The sequence below is a fragment of the Danio aesculapii genome, chromosome 23, assembly GCF_903798145.1.
Source record: "Danio aesculapii chromosome 23, fDanAes4.1, whole genome shotgun sequence".
Lineage (NCBI taxonomy): Eukaryota > Metazoa > Chordata > Actinopteri > Cypriniformes > Danionidae > Danio > Danio aesculapii.
The window spans coordinates 18,855,130-18,867,167 of NC_079457.1; the positions used below are offsets into that span (position 1 = coordinate 18,855,130).

At 34.2% G+C, this 12,038-nt stretch overlaps 1 protein-coding gene across 8 annotated transcripts in view; it reads left to right on the forward strand.

Moving 5' to 3' along the window:
• kif1b (kinesin family member 1B) overlaps window positions 1-12,038 on the forward strand; it is a 113,815-nt gene that overhangs the window by 93,788 nt on the left and 7,989 nt on the right. For all 8 annotated transcript variants that reach the window (XM_056448925.1, XM_056448928.1, XM_056448927.1 and 5 more), the window contains 9 exons: window positions 189-297; window positions 482-548; window positions 2,172-2,256; window positions 2,555-2,660; window positions 7,750-7,864; window positions 7,950-8,083; window positions 10,196-10,257; window positions 10,379-10,524; window positions 10,617-10,859. In XM_056448925.1, the coding sequence (XP_056304900.1) occupies window positions 189-297; window positions 482-548; window positions 2,172-2,256; window positions 2,555-2,660; window positions 7,750-7,864; window positions 7,950-8,083; window positions 10,196-10,257; window positions 10,379-10,524; window positions 10,617-10,859 (1,067 nt within the window). The remainder of the gene's footprint in view (window positions 1-188; window positions 298-481; window positions 549-2,171; window positions 2,257-2,554; window positions 2,661-7,749; window positions 7,865-7,949; window positions 8,084-10,195; window positions 10,258-10,378; window positions 10,525-10,616; window positions 10,860-12,038) is intronic.

A 12,038-nucleotide genomic window follows, 5' to 3' on the forward strand; every position in this document is an offset into this window, starting at 1 on the left:
TCTACATAATGATCCTCTTTAGAGCTGATGCTTTGTATTTGCTCCCATTACGTGCCTCATGCTCATATTGTTTGTCTGCCATGTTCAGCATTTTACATTGCATATTTATAAAACCTTTTGCCTTTTTAGTCCAGCAATTAGGCTTCTCATCGATATGGTGCTCTATTAATATTCCAATTTCATTGCAGTGCCAGCCACCAAACTGAACACCATCACCAAGTCCAACCTGGGTCAGTGTGTGAGCAAGTATGACCTGCTGGCCTGGTTCGAGATCAGTGAACTAGAGCCCACTGGAGAGTAAGTCCACTTTAGGTTACCTACAGCTACCTACAGAATTTCTAGTTCAAATATTTGTTTTACTCAAACCTGAGCAGTAAGTAACATCTCAAGAGAATTTATGAATTCATAAAAAATATATTTGTATTTGTAAGTGTGTTTCTTTTAGGGCTGTTTGTGCATGTAAATTGTGTTATTTTTGTAGGTATATTCCAGCAGTAGTGGATCATACAGGAGGTCTTCCCTGTCATGGCACATACCTGCTGCACCAGGTACTTATTCTTTCTTTACGTGCTTTCATTCATAGGATGGAATGATGGGTGGTATGATGGATCGATAGAATAGAAGATTGATGGATAGAATGGTGAATAGATAAATGGATGGAAAATGGACCAGTGAAATGATGATGGATAGAAAAAACGATGGATGAATGGGTGGAAAGACATATTGATGGATGGATAGAAAGATATAAGGATGGATGGATGGATGGAAAGACAACAATGAATGGATGGAATAATTTATAGATGAATGGATGAATCAATATATTGATGGATGGAATTATATATTGATTGATGGATGGAAAGATAATGATAGATTGGATGGATGTAGGGAAAGATATATAAATGTATAGATCGATGGATGGATGATGAATGGATGGAACAATATAATGTTGGATGGATGGATAGAAAGATATTGATCGATTTGATGGGTGGATGGAGGGAAAGATATAATGATAGATAAAATGTTTGATGGATGATGAATGGATGGAACAATATTTTGATATATTGGATGGATGGAGTGAAATATATTAATATAAAGAATGATGGATTGATGGATGGATGATGAATGGATGGAACAATATATTGGTGGATGGAAAGAAATATATATTGATGATGCATGAAAAGATATATTGATGGATGGATAGAAAGATATATTGACGGATGTATGGAAAGATATATTGATGGATGGAATTATATATTGATCGATGGATGGATGAAAAAAAATATATATATGGATGTATGAAAAGATATTGATAGAATGGATGGATTGAGGGAAAGATATAGTAACATATAGAATGATGGATGGAACAATATATTGATAGCTGTATGGATGGATAGAAGAATTGATAGATGGAAAGATATTGATAGATTGGATGGATGGAGGGAAAGATGATAGATGGAATGATGGATGGATGATGAACGGATGGAACAATATATTGATGGATGGATGGATGGAAAGATATTGATAGATTGGATCGAGGGAAAGATATTAATATATAGAATGATTGATAGATAAAAGGATTGATGGAACAATATATTAATGGATGGAGACGGAGAGAGAGATAGATAGATAGATAGATAGATAGAGAGAGAGAGAGAGAGAGAGAGAGAGAGATAGATAGATAGATAGATAGAGAGAGAGAGAGAGAGAGAGAGATAGATAGATAGATAGAGAGAGAGAGAGAGAGAGAGAGAGAGAGAGAGAGAGAGAGAGAGAGATAGATAGATAGATAGATAGATAGATAGATAGATAGATAGATAGATAGATAGATAGATAGATAGATAGATAGATAGATAGATAGATAGATAGATAGATAGATAGATAGAATGTTGAATGATAATGGAAAAATGCATGCTATTTTGATGCTCTTCTAATTGCATTTGAATATTAAATTCTGTTATCAGTGCATTAAATGTTGATAGATTTGTTCATTGCTTTTCAGCATGTCTTATTTTTGGTCTCTCCTTTTGATGAATATTAAATTTTCTCTGCAGTTGCAGTCAGTAAATCTGTAGTTTAGCAAAGGATCATGTTCGGTGTCCTCAACCAAGGACATATAAATGATTCAAATTCAGATTGCTTTGAGTAAACCTGCGTGCGGTTTGTGTTTTCAGGGCATCCAGCGCAGAATAACAGTGACTCTGATCCACGAGAAGGGAAGTGAGCTGCACTGGAAGGACGTCCGAGAGCTGGTGGTCGGTCAGTACAAATTCCACTTGCTGTTAGCCAGACATATTCCGATATTCAATAAGTCAATTTATCACGATAACTAACATGCACAATATTGATATCGTGGGCACTTCATGAATGATTAATATATATTTTTTTACATTCAGAGGGCTTTTTTTTTTTTAAATATAGAGTATTCAGATTGTATTTGCAGTGATTTTTCAACCAGAAAATTTCATTCTGGCATCTCTGTACTGACCAAGAGAATTTTTCTGAAGTCTATTATAAAGGCCACAACCATCAGTGATATTGTGTGTGTTTTTTGTAGGTCGAATCAGGAATAAGCCAGAAGTGGATGATTCAGCCGCAGACGCCGTCCTGTCTCTCAACATCATCTCAGCTAAAAACCTCAAATCTTCCCACAACTCCAGCAGGTACGTCTCGTTCTCGTTCACCTTCCAACATCTGACAATCTCAACACCTTCCCCAAATGAAGGGCCTATTGATTCAAGTATGAACCTCAATTTCTGTGTCAGAGGCAGCTTGTCTGTTTTTAAACGGCATGAAAGGTCCGCAAACGCTCTGTGCTCTCCCTAAAGCAAATGCTTGAAGTAAACTGCTTCTGATTCAGGAGAGTGTGTTGAACATGAGTCACTGCTGCCGTCAGTAAAACACAAGCAATCCTCCAGGAGCAACAGAGACACCTTGTGGACTACAGACAAAATCAATATTTACACTTTAAATGTGCATGTTGTGTTTTTGGTTGCACTTTACAATAAGGTTTCATTAGTTAATGTGTGTTAATGTATTTAATGACGTGAACTAATAATGAACAATACTTAGAATCATAGTTCAACATTTGCTGATGCATTATTACAATCCAACTTGCTTGTTGACATTAGTTAATGCACTGCGAGTTAATATGAAGTAACAACGATCAACTTTATTTTCCTTAACTAATGTTAACTAAGACTATACATGCTGTTATAAAAGTATTGTTCATTCTTTGATCATGTTAGTAAATATGTTAACTAATACAACCTTATTGTAAAGTGCTTCTTTTGTTCTCTTGTTTGTTGTTATATTTCCTTTGCCTGTTTTTCCTGAATGCTGCTTTCAGTCTTTTTGATTATTTGTGTTGCCTGACTGTTTCTGCTTGTTTTGTCTCTCTTTTGTTCTGGTTTTTCTTCCTGCTGCGTTTGGACTCTTGGTTTTGCTCAGCCTTTGTATTGATAGCGATATTTCTAGGTATCAGAAGCTCTTGTTCATAAAGCATTTTTACGTTAAAAGTGCTTTATGGCTCATTTGTGATCTGTAGGTGTAACAGTAGCAGGCTTGTGTTTTTGTGTCCGTGTTTTTTCTGCTTCTCTCTTTACTCTTTCTACATTGAAGTATTACTGGTGTACATGTAAAAATTAATCTATACTAGACATCTAAATGATATTTTAATCTGATAAGATAATAAGCATCGTATTATTAACCCTTATGTACTGTTGGGGATGTTTTCATCCATTCTGGGGTGATTTTCATCTTCATTTGGCCATAACTTTGTCTGTGTTTCAGCTAGTTGAATGATTTTTGGTGACAAATCTTATTTGATTTGTCTCATTCAAAAATACTTTGAATTTTTGAAAAAACCTTAATACACTCTGGGCAAATTTACTACCATTTTGTTATGTTAGCGATGAAAACTAAAAATGCATCAGATAAATATCTTTTTCTTGCATAAATCTGTTAATCAACCTCAGTCCTGATCAGAACTACTAAATTGTTTAGAAAATGTACAGGATTTTAGCTCTTTAATTACTAAGTTTATAAAGATGTCACTTATTTGTGGAAAAAAACACACACAATGCCATATTTTCCACAGTAATTGTGGACTGAATTAGTTATTTCCTTTTATCATGGTCTTGGAAATGTGAACGATTGGTAACAACATTGGCTTTGATGCATTGTTTTTGATTGATTTTCATTTTTTTTTTTTGTCCCTAATTTACTGTTGGTGGCTGTTTTTGCCCCATTGACTTCCATTATAACCACTTTTTTTTATAACAAAGCCATGACACCATAATCATGCATTTTTGATTGTTGGTGGTTTTTCCTGTTGGGAAGAGGTCAAATTTGTCATTTTTACTGTTGATCATCAGTTGGCACCATTAACCCTTTAGATAGGCCTGTGCAAAAAAAGCTTGGTTTCTGGATTTTATAGGGAGTTAACAGCAAAGTGTTATAAAAGTGTGTGTATATGTGTGAGAGTGACCTTTACGCACTTTCCTTCATGTGTCTGAGAAAATCAAAATATGCATCTCAGCTCTCAGAATTACAAGGAGTAAATAAAATAAAAAAAACTGTGTATTTATGCACCATCAAATGTGGTTATAATGGAAGTCAATGGGGCAAAAACAGCCACCAACAGTAAATTGAAATCTAATAATGCATCAAAGCCATACATCATGTTGTTACTAATCATTCACATGTCCTGACTGTGATAAAAGGTAAAAACAAATCCAGTCCACAATTACTTTTTATATTGAAAATACGTCATTTTGTGTGTTTTTTTCTTCTTCACCAAATCAGTGACATCATTTGTGAACTTGGCAATTAAAGAGTTAAAATCCTCTAATTTTCTAATTTCAAATTTTCTAGTAGTTTTAATCAGGACTGAGGTTGATTAACAGATTTATGCATAAAACATTTGGAAAGAAATATTTATCTGATGCATATTTACAGCAGTTTAATTCAGTGGATGTTTTCATCCTGAACATAGCAAAGGATAGTAAATTTGAACAGTGCACAAGGGTTAAACATACACACATTTGCATACAAACATCTAAAGTGACCCTTGGTTAACATATTACTTTCTTATACTGTATGTGCGTGTAACAAATTTAGCATTGTTTATATGAAAAAAAGTTTATATAGTATGAGAGATATTTTGCTTTCTAAGTATTTTTAAGAAAATGACCTTTGAAAAATGTTATTACTATTATTATTATTAATAATAATAATATTAAACTATGGAGTGGATTATAAATTAAAGTATTAATTAATAACAATTGTATATACATCTGTATGTCTTTCAAAATCAGAGTTGTAGTAGTAATAACAATACATTATGATTGTTAATTTCATAAATGGAAAAAAAATAATTTATATATATTTTTAAGTAGCTGCTAAAGATAATTTCTCATTTTCATTGTTTAATTTAAAACTAAAATAACTATAATATGAAACTAAAATATACAGACATATCTTTATGAAAGCTACATTTAAAAAATAAAATACTTAAAACGTAGTAAAATATATATTATATAAAACAATTTCAGGAAATATAAAAAACAATTGAAAACAAGATATGCGTATGTGTATCTGTGTGCCATTGAATAATGAGAAGGAGAGAGAGGAGGATGAGTCACCTGCATCAGTCTTTCTCTCCATGTGTCTGTTCACATAAACACTGTAGACCTGAGTCTCACACACAGATGGTCTGCTTCAAGCTCACACACATCACTAATGCAGCACCTGACAGCTGTAGTGTTGTGTTCATCACTGTGACTCCAGCACTGTTTAGACAGAGACCCATTACACCTCTGCCTGTCCATTATACTGTAGCACATCCGCTAGCTCAACGTTATTTACTCTAGTATATAGACTAGTGCTTACACAACTGCACTGTCATATGTGGAGTTTACAGTCAACATGAAATCAAGATCAAGCCTTTTTACTTGCCTAATATATATTTATTTGCCATACGTCACATACGGAGAGAAAATGAATTGAATTTTAGTCAAATTACGCTAATAACTGTTCATAAAGTTTGGTGATTTCTGAAAGTTTTTCCTAATAAGACTCTTATGTTCACTGAGACTGTTTTAGTTCAGAGCTCTGTGTACCTGGTACCGGGTCCGTGATGTAATTTACTTCCAAATTCTTTACATTTTAAAGGTCCATACTGGCCCAATACACCCATAAGTGGTTCCGTTCTCTCATCAGTTGGAATAGAATAACTTAAATTAATGGATAATAATTGGATAATTAAATAATAAATAATTGGAACAGAACCACCAAAATGAATTACAGCAACCTAGACCTCACAGAACCTAAAAGGTACACTTTCAAATTTGAGTTAAAAAAAAAAAAAGCGCCTCTTTTTTAGAGGGGTTTATTATAACACAGACAACATATACTATTATTTAATCACTTTCAACAGTGTTTTATGACAATTCAAATGGTTTCCTTTAAAATGATACCAAACTTTTGTTTTTACACCTCTGCATGTGGATGTGGGAAGCTTTTGAATTTAGGTAGGCAAAATCCCAGCGGAAACCCAAAAATAGCACTTTAATTTAAGAGATTATAAATAAAGTCAAATAAAATAGTATTACTATTATTCAAAAGAATAGTTTGTTTTATATCTTAAAGTGCAGCCAGGTAAAGCTGGATTTTTAGCAGCCTTTACTTCAGTCTTCAGTGATTTATTTATTTCTGTATTAATCTTTAAATATGCTGTTTTGATCATTAAGAAACATTTTTTTCATTTTGTTTTAATGTTGAAAATAGATACTGCTGCTGCTTAAAATGGTTGTAGAAACAGAATTATAGATTCTAAAGTTCAGTGAACAAGCAGCAAAAACTACATTAAAACAAATATAAAAGCATATCTATAATATCTGCTTTTTCATAGACAGAACTACTAAATTATTAAGTATTTAAATCAATTAAACAATTATTTGAACAATCTTGTATAAAGATGTTTTATATTCCTATCAAATATTTATTAAAATTGCTAAATATCTCAAACTTTTTGAACAGTAGTGTAATATGCAATGCTACTGTCTATGATCTTGTTTATTGACAATACAGTGCTCAGCATAACGAAGTACACCCCATTTTGAAAATGATTATCATCTATTATTATGTTTATCTATTTCTCAATGAATATAGCCAATGTATTTTAATGCATTTAAACAAAACAGAGTTAATAAACCGCTATATTTATTAAAATAATATTTTAGTCACCAAACAAATATAGAAATTAAAAGATAATACAATTAAATTTAAGCAAAATATTATAACCTACAAAATGTTTCATTTTTTTGCTTCTTGATTTTTCCTTTTTTAACATTTTTTAATTTTTTAATTTGTATTTATTATTGTCGTATTATTGTAAGTTATTTTATCAGATAAGCTCCAGTTTTGGCTTCAGTACTGACTAATCTAATTTATATGCACAAATATAATATTGTATAGCTGCCTATTAAGAGTATGAATTTAAAAGATAGATTTGTGAAGGGTGTACTTATATATGCTGAGCACTAAATAAACTCTATTTGTCTCTCAACGTGTATTTCTATTTAATTTTCAGATATGAAATGGCTTGCAAAGATGATTTCATGTTGCCTTTTAATCACATTCTCACTCAAACAGTAGTGAACAATTAATCACTTCAGCACCAGCAGATTTCTGAGAGATCATCCTGTTGTTTTATGTAGTTTCTAAAATGTTCTATTTCTGCCTGTTCAGGACGTTCTACCGCTTTGAGGCTGTGTGGGACAGTTCCCTGCACAACTCTCTCCTGCTGAACCGCGTCACTCCATACGGAGAGAAGATCTACATGACCTTGTCTGCCTACCTGGAGGTCAGCTCTGACTCTTTCAGTGTTTTAAAGGGAAAGCTGTAACCACCGTATGTGTTACTGACGTGTACAGTATGTGCTCCTGCAGCTCGATCACTGCATCCAGCCTGCCATCATCACCAAGGACATCTGTATGGTCTTCTACTCCAGAGATGCCAAGATCTCTCCTCCTCGCTCCCTGAGGAACCTGTTCGGCAGCGGCTACTCCAAAACTCCAGACTGGTACAAACAAAAACATTTTCAGTGATACTAAATAATTCTGCATTCATATGCACATGAAAATTCAACGAGTCATGGAATTTTTGAACGTCTGTTCCAGAAAATAAAAGTCAGGGAATTCTCTCTTTTTTCTGTTTTTTTAATCCAAGTCATGGAGTATCCAGCCTTATCTGTAACTATTTACATTTTGTTAGTTTAGTGGCTAATTCATACAAATTTGTACGAGTTCAGTTGTACGAAAATGTATGATTTTTAAAAGGAGGCGTGGCACCAAACACCACACAAGCAAATCATACTGAATTGTACGAATTAGATTGTATGAATTCATACGAATTAGCCAATAAATCAAAAAGTTACGAATTGTTGTAAGTATTAAAATATATCAGGGATTTTTTTGTCACAAATTTTAGTCATTTATCTATACCATATACAGGGTATCCACAGGGTCTTAAATCTCAAAAACTTAAATATAGGCCTTAAAAAGACTTAAATCTATTAAAATATTGTGTTGGATGTCTTAAATCTTTTTTTAACAGGTCTTAATTTTCCTGTCTTCATGTATAGCTACCCAATCTGGCCATTAACACACACACATTCACCCACAATCCCAATAAAACTTGGAACTTTTTATTTAAAAAAAACATATTTTTTTACTTTATTTGCTGTAATAGTTATTTTTTCCTGACCTGTATTTTATTATGATTATTATTATTGTTGGTGTACTATTAAATGTATTAAATTATACATTGACACTTGATAGGTCAAGTGAAAATCTTTTCCAAATTGAGATATTCGAGAAAAAAACAATCCTTAGTGTTTAGCCCTGGACAAATCTAAAATTTCATTCATGATGGTTTTAAAAATGTTTTACGTCTTAAATTTAACTTGGTGAAACCTGCAGAAACCCTGATATACAATTGAAGTCAGAATTAGACTATAGAAATAGAAAATAGAAATGTGTTGAAAAAAATCTTCTCTCAGTTAAACAGAAATTTGGAGAGAGAAAAAACAGGGGGGCTAATAATTCAGGGGGGCTAATAACTCTGACTTCAACTGTATACCACACGTATTGTTATGGTTTTACATTTTTTTTAAGCTCCACTTAATTGATTTCACACTCATCAGCTGGCATTTAAGTCAAATACAGGCATCAGATTTTACCTGTTAATTAAGGCTGACATGTCAGGATAATATTATGTTTAAAAGCTTTGGATTCAAAATGACTGGGTTTTAGGTAGGTAGGTAGGTAAGGCAGGTAAAACTGTATTGTCCCAGTTAGGGAAATTTGTCTTGGGCTCTACCCTCAGCAGCAGTCGTCACATACACAGAAAAACAATACAAACATACAAAAAACAGATGAGTATATGAATAAGTAAATCTATACCCACCACCCCCAAAAAGATACATACCCAACTCCATATATACACCTAAATAAACAAAAAGGAAATACTATCAGTCTAAGCCACCACTATTTAATAGCTTAATGCTCACCGGATAAAAAGAGTTTTTGTGTCTATTTAAGCTACAGCAAGATACTCTAAATCTTTTCCCCAAAGGCTACAACTCATACTCATTATGCAGAACATGTGAGAAGTCACAGATGATTTGTTTAGATGATATGTCTTAATGTGTTCTGTTTATAAATATGCTGCAGTGACATCTGTTCTACACCAATACAAAGAAAATTTACAAAGTAGATGACAGAAAACTTAAATGTTAAAGGTTTGTAAGTTAGAGGATTTTTTTTCAACATCTGAGGTAAAGTATCCCCTGATGTTCTGATAGGAGCTATTGAAGTGTTGCAAAATGAAATTCAAGCTAAAACATTTCAATGTACATTACATAATGTTGATGTTCATTATAGGTCATGGAAATGCCTTTTTTTCAGTCAGAGAAAGGCAGGGAAGAGTCAGGCAATATGAGTGGGATTTAAAGTGGGAACCCTAAAATATTAAGCTAACATCTTCATGATGGTCAAAGAAAATGTTAGTGGTAAATCTAAAATTCCGTTTCAAATTTTCATTAAAATGTCTTCTCTCCACATAGTCTTCAAATTGCTTTGTTTTTAAACACAAGAACATTTGCTAACTCTGTTTTCTGATGTTTCCATTGTAGTAATAAAGTGACTGGAGTCTACGAGCTGAGTTTGTGCAAGATAGCAGACACCGGAAGCCCAGGTAAACCTTTGCTAAAACGACTAACATTTTGTGTTTGGAATTCTGAAGAGTTTTCTGTTTAGCGGTTATTGTGTTTATTATTAGCTCTTCTGTGTGACTCATTGTGGTTGTTTGTTGTTAGGTATGCAGCGGCGCAGACGGAAGGTTCTGGACACGTCTGTGGCGTATGTGCGTGGAGAGGAGAATCTAGCCGGCTGGAGACCCCGAGGAGACAGTCTGATCCTGGAGCACCAGTGGGAGCTGGACAAAATGGAGCAGCTGCATGAGGTGAGGACACAGGACAAAAAAACCATGCTCTAGGCTGCCTGTGCTTATCTGTGATCTCAAGACCCTCATCTCCATGTGTGCGTGTTTGTCAGGTGGAGAAGACGCGTCACCTGCTGCTGCTACGAGAGAAGCTGGGAGAAACACCTCCTCCTAAATCTCTGAGTGAGTCTCTGTCCCCCAGCCTGAGCAGTGGGACCCTCAGCACCTCCACCAGCATCTCCTCCCAGATCTCCTCCACCACCTTTGAGAGTGCCATCACCCCCAGCGAGAGCAGCGGCTATGACTCCACGGACATCGAGAGCTTGGTGGATCGAGAGAAGGAGCTGGCCACTAAGGTAAGTGCTGCAGTCTGCTCACTCTCCTCTGACATCAGCAAAACACTGATGCTCACTGGAGGTTTTCTCTTTTTCTGACCACTCTCTATAAAACACTAGAGATGGTTATTTTTGAAGATCCAGACTGATCAGCAGTTTCTAAACAGATCAGCAGTTTCATATTCGGACCAACCTGTATGGCACCAGCAACAATCACCTTTCTCATTTCTCATTCATTCTGAAGCTCAGTTTGAACGTCAGTGCCGTCTTCATGCTTAAATGCGTCACGTTGCTGTCATGTGATTTGCTGATTATAGATATTGCAGAATAGATTTTTTCTGATACAGTGGCCTGTGAATGTAATCATTTTTGGTCCAGTGTCATTAGAGTGGGTAGCACAGTCACCTCAAGGTCACTGGTTCGAGCCTCAACTTGGCATTTCTGTCCGGAGTTTGCATGTTCTTCCTGTGTTTGCGTTGGTTTTCTCCGGGTTTTCCGGTTTCCCCCACAAGTCCAAAGACATGCGCTATAGATGAATTGGGTAAGCTAAATTGTCCCTAGTGTATGTGTGTTTCCCAGTGTTTGGTTGCAGCTAGAAGGGGATCCGTTGCATAAAACATATGCTGGATGAGTTGGCGGTTCATTCCGCTGTGGCGACCCCTGATTAATAAAGGGACTATGCCAAAAAGAAAATGAATTAATGAATGAATGAAATTAGAGTATATTTCATCAGGAGTGTTCAAATCAGTGCAATCTATTGATGCATTTAGTTTCCTTAAAAATAAATATTTTTTTCATTTTCAGTGTATATTTTCCTGGATTTCATCTTGTTTATGATGCCACAAAATCTCGACAAAGTAGTGTCCAAGTTATTTTTCCAATAAATCAAATGGCTGAATGGATTATAGCTTAATAATAGCCATATAAAAGTTTGATGTGGATAAAAATTTATATACATTTTTTTTCTTTTTTTTCTTTCATGATCATCAAGAGTGCATGTATTTGTAATCTAAATACAGTATAAACCATAAATATTATTATTTGTACTGTATTTAAATCAAATGCATGTTAATAAAGTTTTAAATACTTATCTATTTTAGATATTTTAAAATGTACTAAGCTGGATTTTTGTTATCAGGTTTTGCTCCATTTTTAAATCATGTCAGAAATCAATCTAATACACTGATTTGTTGCAAACAT